Raw genomic sequence first — 14,288 nt, 5'->3', positions numbered from 1 at the left:
TAAATATATATATATATATATATATATATATATATATATATGTCTTGCTGTGATATTTGCGATTAATAATACTGTGCTAGGGGTGTGCAAAAGGGAAAAAAAAGAAATCATAACTATCGTTTCTTTGTTCGTATGTACCACATATCATTCTCTCATCTTTTTTTTCTGTTTCTTACTCTTATTATCGTTATTATTATTATTATTATTATTATTATTATTATTATTATTATTATTATTATTAACACAAATAAATAATTATATTTAAAAAAAGGCAGGAGTCGATTCACTGGTTTCTTTTTTATTCGCTTTATTTCACTTGCACATCCAGAGAAGGTGGGTGATAATAAAGGGGAAAGAGAAACGTAGTTGAAAACTTTTTAAAAAAGGAAAATATTTCTCTAGAGTTCCCATATACATACACATAAATACTCATTTAGCCTTTAGATATAAAGACACTAGCAACAAAAAGATAGCGAGCAAAACATACACTTTTTTTCATTTGTGTGTGTGTGTGTCTCTGTGCTTTTCTCTCTCTTTAGCCCCTTCCTTTCTTGTTTTTTGTTTTCATTCCGCTTCGCTCATTCTCCTCTTGCGTTCATTATTTCCATCACGGACATCAACAAAGAAGCATCAAGAAGTATCTATCTATCTATATATATATATATATATACGTCTGTCTTTCTCTGTGTGTGTGTTTGTTATTTCTGGTGGGGTTGAGTGAATCGTAACTCTGTGAGTGATTCTCTGTTCTTTTGCGGTGTATGCCCCCAAAGAAGCGAACCGCGAAGAAAACCCCCACAACTAGCATTGTCAAGAACAATAACAATAACAATAATAGAGCCAACAATCATAGCGATACTGTTAAACGCGGTAGAGGAAGTCCTACAAAGGCAACGGCCTCACTAGCAATAGAGGCGAGGAATAATAATAATAATAATAATAATAATAATAATAATGAATCGCCAGTGAGAGAAAATTACAGTAACTTGACTGGAACGACTAGTAATGATGCCGCTATTACGACGAGTACTACGAGTACGAGAACCAGCTCATCTATACGTGTTGCTGGCAGACCACACAAACGCACACGTGCCGAGTATTGTGATAACAAGGCTAAGGATGATAGACGAGAAGAGGAGATTGATGAGGAAATTACCCTTGAACAGTTGGGACGTATAGCGTTAGGAACGGATGGACAACATTCTCCAATCACATCAACACTCTCAACGACAATGGTAACAACAGTAACAACGACAACAGCGGCTGCAGAGAGTGTGAGAGATCAACAGAGTTCTTCTGCGGTAAGTGCAGCACCTCCATCATTGATGTTAACACCACCCCGTGCGGCTACAACAAGTCCCGCACACTTAACAAGCAGCAGCGGCCGTAATACTTCTATTCTATCATCTGTGGGTGTAAGGACGGAAGGAGGGCAACGCGGTAGATTCTCATCGCAGAATATTCGTGAAACTATATTATATGACTCCGATGACAATCATAATAGACAACAAAAGCATAATAGTGGGAATGATGATCGTGACGGTAGTAATAATAATAATAATAATAATAATAATAATAATAACATTGGTGATAATAACGATCAGGATCGTAGTAATAATAGTAGTATTGCCCTTAGTCCGGTAGAACGGCCATCCACGACACTTATTCGTAAAGCCGCCGCTACACGTCCCGCAGTATCACCCGCCACACTGTGGATTTGTATAGACGATGACGATGATAACGATGATGAGATTAAAGTCGTTTCCTGCCCACCATCACCTGCACGGCCAGTAGCCGCAGAGAACCACGACGTTCTCCCAATTCATACGGCGAGCGAAGCCATACATTCCACTATTAACACTACAGCATCAAAACAACTACAACATCATCCATTGGGATCATCTACACGAAGAGAACCTATTGCAGAAGTACTGCCTCCTACATTTAGGGCACGAAAGGGACCATTGCAAGCGAATAAACCACCACCCAGGGCACTTAGTCCATTACCCAATGGTTGTCTCATCTATGATGATGATATTACAGAAGAGGATGAAGAAGAGGAAGAAAATAAAATTATGAAAAGACAGAAAGGGAATAATGATCTGGGAGGAAGGCCTATTGTACCACCACTACCACCACCATCGTTGCGTCCCCTTTCCACAGTAACATCATCAAGTTATCTTGAAGCTATTGATACTGCGCATGCAAGTTTTGTCACACTTCCGTATAATACAAGCCAGTCTTATATAAAGGATGATGATAACAGTAGTATTAGCAGCAGTATCAGCTGCAGGAGTCATATCAGTAATGAGGAAGATAATCGTATGGACCAATTAAAAGATAGAGTGACTTGTAACGAAGAAGAGAAACCGGTAAAAAAAAAGGGAAAAGTAACCAATGTTTCTGTTACTAATGGTTCACAATCATTTTCCTTAGCTTCTGTTCTCCTACCAAAAGAAGATGCTTCACTTGTGGCTCTTGATACATGTGTGGGAAGTCCAACGCGTAGTGTACGTGATTTTCTCTTCTCATCACGACGTCAGGCATCAGCAGATTGGGGAGATTCCTCTCTTAACTTTTTTACAGCAGGAGCCACTATGAGTACAACAACCGCTGCTAGTACTACCGTTGTAGGTGGAAAAGGAGTATTATCTGAAACGGCATCCTTTGTAGCTGGCAATGATGCCTCAGATGGGGAGTGTACTAGACCAGTAGAGAAACTTCGACCATTATTTAATAAGAAGTTTACTCGAAAAAGTTTTCTAACAACAGTAGAAAATGTTGTATCCAAGTTGCACTGTCTAGAGGCTGGTGAGTTTTGGCAGGCGTTTGAAAGTGCGGAGTACGTTGGTGAGGGAAGTTTCGGTATTGTCTGGCGTTGTCGCACCGTAGACGGAGATCTCGTGGCTGTGAAATCCTGTCCCATTAGTTTTCACTCACGGGCGAGTATTGACGACGCCTTCTCGGTATTGCGTGAAATTGCTATTATGCGTTTTCTCAGTGAGCATGAAGTGCCGTATATACTTCCATTGCATAGTGCCTTCTTTGTGCAGGCGCGGGAAGTACTTCCACCAGACGTGGTGGCGGCTGTGGAGTGGAAATCACGACTCGCCAAAGCGGCAGAAGAGCGAGAACGACGATTACAACAACAACAGCAGCAGCAGCAACGGGCTGGGAAGAGGGGAAGAAGGAAATTACAACTGGAACAACCATCAGAATTAGAAGTAATAAAAAAAGAAGCAGAAGGAAAAGTAAAAGAAGAGGGAGAAGAAGAAGTGAAAGAAACACCAGAAGAACTGCAGGAACGTCTACGACATGAGAAAGTACGACTTCCACGTTTTCTATCCATATCAGTGGAAGATGCGATGGACTGTGATGCGACGGCGTTTCTCGTAACGGAACTCTGCGATGGGGATTTAGAAAGTATTGAACGGCATGATGGAATTACAAAAGGCGTGGCATTTTGTGTTTCTTCCGCTTTGGCCGCCATGCATCAACTTGGGCTTGTGCATCTCGATCTTAAACCAAGTAATGTGCTTTTTGCCTATGAGAATAGTCCATCACAGCAGTATCAAATACAACGCCAACAACAACTAAATCAACAACAAAATCAAAATAATAATAATAATAATAATAATAATAATAATAATAATAATCATCATCATCATCATCATCATCATGCATCATCTATGCCTATGCGTGCTAGTAGTGTATCTTCCTCCATGACGTTATCTCCTCTGGGGGGTACACGTACAACAGCTGGATCTAACATGGCAAGTACGGTGAAGTTTTACTTGAGTGATTTCGGTAATTGTCGTATTGTAGGTCCAAATATAACAGACGAGGTAACCAATGTATTTGGCACCTTTGAATACATGGATATTAGAGCTTTGCGGGATAAGACATGTAGTCGAGCAACCGATTGTTTTAGCTTAGGGGCGACATTGTATGAATTACTCTACTCACGTCGGCTCTATCCAGCGTGTAAGAACCCAAAGTGTATCACGGAGGAAGATCACACACGACACTGTTATGTGGAGGCGGCACAACAACCAGTAATGATATTAACACCACCACAACAACAACAGCAATCGTGTTCAACGCCTCCATCATCTACACTTTCTTCTTCTTCATATGTTCTGCAGAAAGTAGTGGCGGGGTTATTGGCGTTGGATCCATCTGAACGTTGGACAGCCGATCGATGTCGCTCGTTTTTCTTAATAAATGGCATTGCAAACGTCGCCACAACAGCAGTAAGACGAGAAGAAGCCACAACATCAACGCCATGATAATATTTCATTTAATGAATATCCATATATCTATGTATGCTTTATTTATTCTACTCATTCATATGATTAATATTGTTGGTTGTTTCTTGTTTAGTGTTGTTTCCTTTTTTTTCTTTTTGATTCTCTTTTGTGCGTAGTCCTAAAATAATGCTGAATTTTTTACCGCAAAACAGAATTAATGGGAGAAGGACACTTCTTGCAGAAGAAAAAAAAATGTTACATAGAATGACAGAAGGATGATGGGGAAAAAAGAGAAAGGGAAAGAGAGCCTTTTTTGCTCTTTTTTTTCTAATAGATAAGACCCAATTCTTCAAAAGATTCCATTTATTTATAGTGTATTTGTCTGTACGGTGCTATTATTATTATTATTATTATTATTATTATTATTATTATTATTTTGCCTTTCTTCATGCATGATTTTCATTTTTTCCCTTTTTTTGTTGGTCGCCTTGGCGAATATGCTGTTGCAGTTTCTTTTATCTTTTTCTTTCGTATTGTCAGAGATTCATTTCTTCTGCGTTGACTCTTCATTTATTCTCTTTATCTCATGAATTTCTCTTATCTTTAAACGTGCTCTCTCTCTCTCTTTCTTTCTTTCTTTCTTTCTTTCTTTCTTTCTTTCTTTCTTTCTTTATTTATTTCTCTCTATTTGTTTATTTATATGGATTCATTTACTCCTCATAGATTGACTTATCTGTAATACAATTTCCCTGCCATAAGTGGTGAAAAGAGAAAAAAGGGTTACGGTCTCTCAACAGCAGCCATCAAAAACACACAATTTAGATGCGACCTCGTCCACGTATCGTACACACATCTGTGTTACAATCATCTCTTCTTACGACGTTCTCACAATGCCGCTCTATTACCCGAATGACGTCTTTCTGCCTTAAAGCCAATAGTAATATAATCAATAGAAGTACTCGTAAAGATACTATTCACAATCGTAATAGTAATAGTAATAACATAACGGGATATACACCACCACCACGTCCATCCCCCACAACACCAGCGGCCACGCCCGGCGGTGTGGAGTACAGTCGTAAACGACAAGATGAGACAGACGCTATAGAGAGACGTCGACGTACACAACAACGGGCAAGTGATGCTGAACGACGTGGTGAGGAGCCAATAAAAACACAATCTAAAATTTCTGAAATGGAACGTTGGTGGCCGGAGGAAAATCAAAATTGGACGGGTCAAATGTTTGCATCATCTTTTAATAAGAATAAGAAAAAATTCGATGGTATGTTTGTACCCGAACTTAAAGAAGTACAAGGTCAAGATAAACCACTAGAACTTAGTTATAAGGATGATACATTCTTTATTAACCCAGACTTTCATATGGCAGATGAAGTATTTGATGAGACTCGCCGATTTGTTCCTCCACCAAGTTTCGATCCATCTATTGATGAAATTGATGATGATGGTTTTGTAGATGGACAAGTTATGCATGATATTCAAAAAGCCGTAGATGAAGATAAACGCCGATTGGAGGCTTTTGGAAATCCATTACTTGTAGAGGATCAGGTGGATTATCTGTTAGAACCGCAACGTGAAGGACAGGAAAATATGCAGCAACGACAAGAATTTAATGGATTTGTACATTGGGGTTTATTACATGGTGCTCATATGATACTTGAGGAAAATCATGATTACAAAAAGGCGCATGAATTTGTTAATCGCTATATGCGAGATATCGATTTATTTCAAAAATGGTTAGAACATCCAAAAGTTCGAGCGCATATTCAAAAGAAATTTGGAGTAGATATGCATGCAAAGTTTGATAAACTCATGGCCCTCGTTATGGCTATGTATGCACGGTCAAAGATTCAAGTATATGAAGATGATCCAGCTGGGGCATTAAAATCTCTCACAGCTTGTATGGGATTTATAACCGAAGGTGCAGATCTTAAAAAAGAACGACACCGCAAAGCTATTGGGGCTGTTCTTGCAGCCCGTGGCATGGTGTATTGTAAACTTAAATCATTTGAACGTGCCGAGGATGATCTCACACGAGCATTGAGTTTTGTAAATCAGAAACGATGTGCAACTCTCTTTCAATTACGTGCTGAGGCTCTTGAGGCGATGGGACGTATTGAAGATGCCCGACTTGATGAGGAAAGAGCAGCAGAAATATGGGAAAATGCAGAAGTTATATCGCCTGGTATGGAAGGGAAACCGTACAAGTTTGTTTTGTAAGGAAGGAAAATGAAGAAGTATTTTTTTTTTTTGTTGTTGTTGTTTTTATTTTGTTTTTGTGTGTTTTTCTCAAATATCTGTCTGTATGTGTGTGTGTGAAATGAAGTAATAACAAGGAGAACAAAATTTAAAAAAGGAACTCGATTCTTTAATGGATAAGCAGATGTTTTTTTGTGTGTATTATTTGTTATTATTGGTTTCCCATCTATCCTTATCCTTTTTTTTTGTATAATTGATTCTATATTACTTAAGTTTATTGGGAGTCGGCGTAGGGTCGGTGCGTACCTATATATATATATAGATAAATAGATAGATATATCTATATTTATATTTATTTATATATTTTAAAAAAGCATAGTAAGCATAGAGGATAGAAAAATGCTGCGGCGCCGCATTATTGTTCCAACGCTCCCATCAACCGCACTCCAGTTCGCTGAAGTACGCAAGCGGTATTCGCAATACGCTGGGGCCTTTCATGAGTGTTTACCCGCCCACTCTGGTCTCTATTTACCCAAATTAAGGAGACTTCACAAGGCGATGTTAAATGAAGAAGTAACACCAAATACACCATCAACAAGAATAACAACTATAACGGGAGAATTAACGAGACTATCGGTCTTATCGTTTATTGATACTGTAAAGTTGGATGAAATTCTAAAGAACAGTGAAGTGGCAGGGCGGTTTACCACTATTACCGCTGCCAATAATACGCCTTCTATTACAATAACTCCCGAAAATGTTGTAATGAAAAGAATTGGTGCACTGCAAAGTATGGCTTCACAAAGTGGATTTTTGCGTACTACCGCGTTGCGACGTATGCCGGTACTTGCTGGCCCGACATTAGACACACGCATTGGTGATATTATGAAAATTGATAACTCTCTCGCTGCGGAGATGTTGCCTAATGTTGTGCGTCTTCTCATAGATCCCCAAGCAGAGGGTGTTGAAAATGTATCCCTCAGTGATTTTGCCGCTATGCAGCCAAAACGACAACTTGCTGCTCTTGGAGGTAAAAAAATGTGGCATGATTGGCTTATTGATAGTACACACTATAAGCAAGTAGCACGTCTAGGTTTAGAATCACCTTATTATGATTTAAGAGCGTTACAGCAAGCTGGTATTTCAACACTGTATCAATGGGCAGAACAGCCAGATCTTGTAAAGGTTTCATCCTATACTAGAAGTCTCTTAGATGCTGCCGTAGAGAAAAGTGTTGAGGCATATGTTGCAGAAGTAGCAAAGGTAGTAAATAAAAGTATTTTATTAGAAGACACTTTGGTATCTTGGGCAGCTGATACTATTGGAAAGTTTGTACTAGATACATTACGTATTTCAGTGGAACAAGCCGCAGCTCAGCGTGATGCTTTTGGAGTAAATGGCACATCTTCATCTTCTTCTTCTTCAACGGTATCAATGGCAGGAATGAATGAAAGTATTATGGAACAACCGGCGATGGCTGCTATGAATTCTAATACATCACCGAATATAAGACCAGGAGAACTCTGTACCCTCGAACACTATCATCGTCTTGCACGAAAAGTATTGACAAGTGTTCGAAAGGAGTATATGGCCCAGAGACAGGCAGATCAAGGAAGTAATAATAATAATAATAATAATAATAATACGACAAAACTTCAGCTTGATAGCCAAGCTGAAGCAGAGATTCGTGAAAAGGCATATACCACACTTAGTGATGCCATGTTAAGAGTATTAGAAGCACAAGCCCCCAATATGCCACAAGAATTACATTCATTACGTGATTATGGATTTTTGGCACTAGAACGACTTCCAGGATTACTCCGACAAGCATCATCTGTTTTACAACTTCAGAGTGTACCTGTTAGGTACTTTGTCTTTCATAGTACCGGAGAACGTGAAGGAGATGAGTTGGAACGACAAGAATTTGAATTATTCCCTTCTAATTTGTCTGATGGTTCAAAATCAGGTAGTGGGGCAACACTTAATGTGACAGCACCAGCTTTAGTGGGTGGAATATTTCTTGCAGGTACGGCAAATTGTAATATCACACTAGGTGAATGGCCTGGATTTCCACAACCACCAACATCCTCTTCATCTTCTTCTTATTCGTATTCTTCAGGAGGGAATTCAACAGATGTACTACAAAATGAATATTTTTCAGTGTTACATCGTTTGAAACGTCATACGACTCGTGTTGCCCGTACGACTATTTTTGATACTATTAAGAGAGCCGATGATTTTCGTAACGGATTTAATGCAGCAGAGGCACTTGGGCTTCAACAACTTTTGGGTACTGCAAAACTTGTTGAGGATCGTTTAGTTTCTGTATTAAATTGTTATTATGATTCTTCTTCTACATCGAAACCGATACATTTTATTGAAGCTGGACACTCTGGTGGTAAATCTTCCATGTTACAATGTCTCTCTAAACGTATGGATGAAAGTGGACGAAATACAGTTATTGTACGCTACAGTGGAACCACTACACCTTTTACACCTGGTTTAGATGATCATCCACTTGCTTTTCCAGCTAGATTTTGGTTTCGTGTGGCATTATCATCATGTCCATATCTTGTACGTACAGAAGAACTTTTTACCCGTGCACCAAAATCAGTTATGTGGTGGGCTAATAGATTAAATTGGTCTTGGGAACAGTATCAAAAGTGTATTCGTCTTTCTAATCAAAAAGAAGGTGCACCATCATCATTACATGCTATTCTTGTGGATGATATGGATCGCGTTTTGGATGCTATGGAAAATAGATTTATTGCTGCAACCCTTTCTGTAAATGGTGTATTAAATGGAGCAACTCATCTTCATCCTCTTCCTACATACTCAAATATTACAGGAGATGAAATGAATGAAATCAGTACTGGTCATAATGATGGGAAGAAACCCCAAGACACAAAAATGTTAAGTGGTACCTTGTCTCAATCATTATTAACATCATTTAAACAACATGTACCATTTCATCCAGATATGGTAGAAGCAGCTTTGACTAAAGTAACGGTAGCCGTTGGACAATTAGATATGGTTTTTACAGGACATCGTGTAAGTAAGATGTTTCTTACTAATACTGATACTCCTGTTAGACGATATTTTATTCCTCTTGCTAATGGTATTGGTTTACAACAACGTTTACGTGTTTTACCTTTGGTATCTGTATTGTATGCATTACATCAACGTTCACGTCTTGAGTTTTCAGGTCTTATGTATGAAGTACTTAAAAATTGTCCTGGTCTTCTTGGATATACACTTGAAGTATTTTGGTCAGGAAGAGCTGCTTTAATGGATCTCAGAGGTGGAGCCCCTCGTCTTATGCAGTGGAGTAATACGCACCCACTTTTTCGTAGTAATGTTCCAACAGAATTATTTGCCGAACTTCCACAACGTAATTTTCTGCTTCATAATTTATCAGAAGCACGTTTACGACTTGTAGAATTATTACAGCGACAATTAAGCAGCCCAACAGGATATCTTACTACTGGAGTAGATACAACTTTACAAGATGAACGAGATGGACTTATTGTTCCTTACAATAATACAACTTGTCAAGTTCATCCATTTGCACTTTTTACTATTTTTACCCATCAGGATCCATTGGAATCACCAAAAGAAGCTACAGTAGTACGTGCTTGGGGTGAAGTTTGGGCAGAATATTGTGCTGTTGTAAATACCATGGGTACAAGTATAGAACGAAAACGTGATGCTTTACGTGTACTTCTTCATGGTGCTTTACTACTTCGTGTTATAGCTGTTTCTGGAGCACAAATGGATCTTAATCTTAAAATACCACCGTATGGTTTTCCATTACTTGCCTCACCGACACGCATAAAGCAAAAAGGGGGCGCAGAGCCTTTAGTAACAAAGGCTACTCCTGAAACTGTACGTAAAGCTCTAGCAGCTTATAAGACATTTTTTGCTCAAACAGAACAAACTCATTTTCCATTTCGTCCAAGTGTTGGACTTAATGGAGGATGTGATGTTGTTTCTATAGCTGGTACTACACTAGCTTTATATGATCTTGTTACAACTCCTGAAGCATTAAAAGATATCAGTTATCGTTTTGCAGAAGCTCTTTTGGGTGTATTACATTGTTTAGGAAAAAATGTCTTGCCGCAGAATAGAATTCGTCAAATTCACTACGTTAGTGTGGTTTCTATTGATCAATCCATGTCCTTTACTTCAACTAGTGGTGGTGTAGGAGGAGTAAGTGTAGGTGGTAGTGGAGGTGTTATGAATGCTGTTTCGGGTGCTTCCGCATCTCCTATAGCAACGGATGATATCTTTGCCTCCCCACCTATACCTGTCGTCCCCTACTTTCTCGACCTTAGCGCCGTGTTTGAGGATGATGTGATTGATAGACTTCGTGCGTTACAGGATGTGCTTGGTATCAGCAAAGAGTTCCGCACCCTAAATGACCTGCTGGATGAGCTGGAGAGTGCCCATCACGTGTATGTCCACCAGGACGTGGTGGCCTCCCCGCAGGAACTTGAGTCCCTCCTCTCCACCACACTGACGCAACTTGTGCCGGACGCCACGGTGCTGCCGGCGTACGCGGCGGAACTCGTCTCCCCCGACGCCCTCCTGCTGGACCTCCTCGAGGCCGGCGAGGCGGAGATGTTGGAGGCGGAGCGGGCAGAGCGGGGAGTAGTGGGAATGGGAATGGGCGGAAACGGAGATCCGGCGGAGGCGGAGGAGATGCGAAGAGAGGCGGCCCTCGCGCGGGAGGCGGGCGGCGGGGGGGCGGCGGTTGTCTGCGCGGATGCCGAACACCTGCACGAGTCGGCGGAGATGTTGGAGGCGCTTCTCAACGACGCCCTCGCCGACCCCGTCCGCCGCAGTGAGGAGGAGAGGCGCAGCCACGACACCACGCAGGAGGCACTGCTCGCCGATATAGCCGCAGAGGACGCCATTAATAACAGCATTCCAGTGCAAGAGACGAATATGGATAAGGCGCAGTGTGAGGACGCCCTCGCCTGGCTGCATGACATCATCACACCACCATCACCATCCGGCGCAGAACAGCAGGGGATTAATAGAGCAGGCGATAACGTCACCGTCACAACCACACTCTCTGGGGCAGGACCACAGTCGTCAACCACGAGTGGGGGCGCCTTTGTATCACTGAGTAATGAGGAAGATGAAGAAGAGCAGGAACAAGGACCCGTGGAGCAAGAAAGGGAAGTCCTAGGAGGGGTAGTTCAGGCAGAGGCGGGTAGTGAAAGAAAAAGTGGAGGAGAGAGTAACAAAAAGAAGAGTAGCAACAGCAACAGCAAGAATAGTAGGAGTAGTAGTAGTAGTAGTAGTAGTAGTAAGCAGCCATCGCGTCATCAGCGATCGAAGCCACAACGTGGTAAAGCAAAGAAGCAGAGTGCTTCAACGTCAGCAGGGCGGAAAAAGACACCCACTGCTGCTGCTGCCGCTGCTTCCATGACTACAAGTACTACAAATAGTAATGCAAAACGAAAGGCAGCAGCGAAGAAAAAAAATAGTAAAAAGTCATCTTCGGTCTCAACAGTGACAACAGGAAGGAAGAATAAAAGAAGGTAGTTTGTACTCTATTGTATTTCTAGTGCATTATTCCCTTTCTTTTATTTTCTTTTTCTTTTTCTTTGTTTTTGTGTTCTAATATTCTCTGTTCGTTCGTTTTGCTTTGCTTCGGTAATAGAAACCTCTGGGGAATGATTGATGATGGTGAAACACTTATTTGGTATGTTGCTGTGTATATCTCTATCTGTTCAATGGTTGTGTTATTGGTATTGGTGTCTGTGTTCGTTTGGTGTATGTACGTGCTTTCTTCTTAATGTGTACCGTTTAATCTGTGGTGTAATGGCAGCAGCAGAGTTCTGCTGTTTTATTCATCTTATTCCATTTGATATGTCTCTGTCTCTCTATTTCCTTCCTACTTACGTATTAGATGCTGTTCCTTGCCAATACTTGAACACATCTGATGGGTGAGAGGTAATGAGAGAGAAAAAGTAAACGAAAGAAAAAGAGAGTTAGATTATATTTGAGGTGGAGAAAGTATATTAAATCAATATGGAAATAATATGAATCATTGAAGAGTAAGTATGGAGGACTTTTCCAAGAACTTAGCATAATACACGAACACAAGCAATGTAGTAGTATACATCATTTTTTGTTTTACTGCACATGCACACATTACAAGCTAGTATATATATATATATATATATATACTATATACATGCGTATTTATAGAGTTTTTTCATTCATAACCTTATTTGTTCTCTTATACATACGTGCAGCTAAAGCTGCGTGTATGCATGGACATTCGCTTTTTTTTTAAAAAAAGTACACGAGCATTCTCACATATTATTATTTCTCGTAATATATAGTGTATTCGTTTGTACTTAATTGTGTTCATGTCTTTGCATGAGTAGGTAATGAATGACGTGTATGTTTTTTTTTGTCTGTTGTTTTATTTTGTTTTTAATTGTTGTTGGAGGGTATGCCCCTGATCTTTTCTCTACTTCCATTTCATTTCTTTCTTCTTTAATGAATTCTCTCGTTTCCAATCATCTTTTTTCTTTACTTTTTTTTTTCGTTTTTCATGGCGCTATTCCACTAGTCATTACTCGATCTTCTCAATGTGATGTTCATTGGAGGGAAGGAAGGGAAGGAAGGAAGGAAAGGGGCTAAAATGAAAAGGGAATAAATGAATACATGTGGTGGAGAAATGGGAATGGAAGAAAACGGAAGAAAGTAAAATCCTGTACGAATTATTATTATTATTATTATTATTATTATTATTATTATTGCATAGAGCTTCGTTGTTGTTTTTCCTTGGCTATTATTTTTATTACTAGGTTCATTGTTTGTACTGTTTCGCCCCCTTGAATTTCTTTTATGGTCCATTTTCTTCTCTCATTGATCTCATCGGGTTTATTTACATATATACCCAGAGAGACACAATACACACACACATTGATCCGCTCACACGATATGTTCGATGGATTGTCCCTCATGTTCTTTTTTTTTTCTCTTTCTTATTGATTCTTTTCCTTTTTTCTTTACTTTTCCTTTTTTTTTCTCTTTTAATTGCCGCTTCTCCTGTATTTATTTATTTTTTATTTGTGGAGATGTGGTTGTTGGCAAGTATAGAATAGGAGAGAAAAGTAGGAATAGGTGGGTAACAGGAAAAACAAAAATAGAGGAAGAGGATGAGAAAGACAGAAAAAAAAAAGAAAATAGAAGGAGACTTTCAGGGAAAGGGGAAAGAAACTCAAAAGAGTTGCATATAATGTAACAGGCAAATACAGTGAAAATAGAAAAAAAAACAAAAAAAAGAACAATAAAGAGAAGGAAAAAAGGAGAATGGAAAGAAGAAAAAAAAAACCATAACGTGTGTTCATGCCAAGAAAAAGCTGTTTTATTGTGTTATGAACAATTTTGCGAGGTGAAGAAACATACTTTCTCTTTGTTTATTTGTTTGTTTGTTTTTTCTCTATCTACCTGTGTGTCTGTCTGTGGATTGTACTAATTGGCATTATTTTTTTTTTTTCTTTTCTTTATATTAATTTGTGAATTATGATTACGTTTTCTTCTTTTTTTTTCTCTCATGGAGGGGCGTTGAAGGAAGTCGGCGCAATATTCATATCACAAACAAAAAAAAAACACTCATCACACATAAGGGAGAGAAGAAAAAAACAAAGGAAGGGAACTGTTTTTGTGGTGAGGGTAAAAGGAAAAAGGGGGAAGCAAAAATTCAATATTTCTTCTCTTCTTTTGTTTTTGTTTTTCTTCGTTATTCATTATTAGTGGTACTCCTTCCAGAAAGTATTGCATTTTTCCTTTTAT

General features: G+C 39.4%; 3 protein-coding genes across 3 annotated transcripts; all 3 read left to right on the top strand.

Moving 5' to 3' along the window:
- Positions 1-761: 761 nt before the first annotated feature.
- LSM04_006983 (Protein kinase domain) lies at positions 762-4,289 on the top strand (the record flags this gene model as incomplete). The annotated part of the gene is made up of 1 exon (XM_067330975.1): positions 762-4,289. The coding sequence occupies one exon, from the start codon at positions 762-764 to the stop codon at positions 4,287-4,289; it is 3,528 nt and encodes a 1,175-aa protein (XP_067192001.1).
- Positions 4,290-5,072: 783 nt separating this feature from the next.
- Positions 5,073-6,488, top strand: LSM04_007430 (uncharacterized protein; the record flags this gene model as incomplete). Its single annotated transcript, XM_067330974.1, has 1 exon — positions 5,073-6,488. One exon carries the CDS (start codon positions 5,073-5,075, stop codon positions 6,486-6,488), a length of 1,416 nt encoding a protein of 471 aa, XP_067192010.1.
- A 378-nt stretch (positions 6,489-6,866) lies between these two features.
- On the top strand, positions 6,867-12,020 carry LSM04_003397 (uncharacterized protein; the record flags this gene model as incomplete). The annotated part of the gene is made up of 1 exon (XM_067330973.1): positions 6,867-12,020. One exon carries the CDS (start codon positions 6,867-6,869, stop codon positions 12,018-12,020), a length of 5,154 nt encoding a protein of 1,717 aa, XP_067191925.1.
- Between the last annotated feature and the right edge of the window lie 2,268 nt (positions 12,021-14,288).

Source organism: Trypanosoma melophagium (assembly GCF_022059095.1).
Source record: "Trypanosoma melophagium isolate St. Kilda chromosome Unknown ctg21segment0, whole genome shotgun sequence".
NCBI lineage: Eukaryota > Euglenozoa > Kinetoplastea > Trypanosomatida > Trypanosomatidae > Trypanosoma > Trypanosoma melophagium.
The sequence above is the reverse complement of the archived record's forward strand: the minus strand, read 5'-3'. Positions and strand labels throughout refer to the sequence as shown.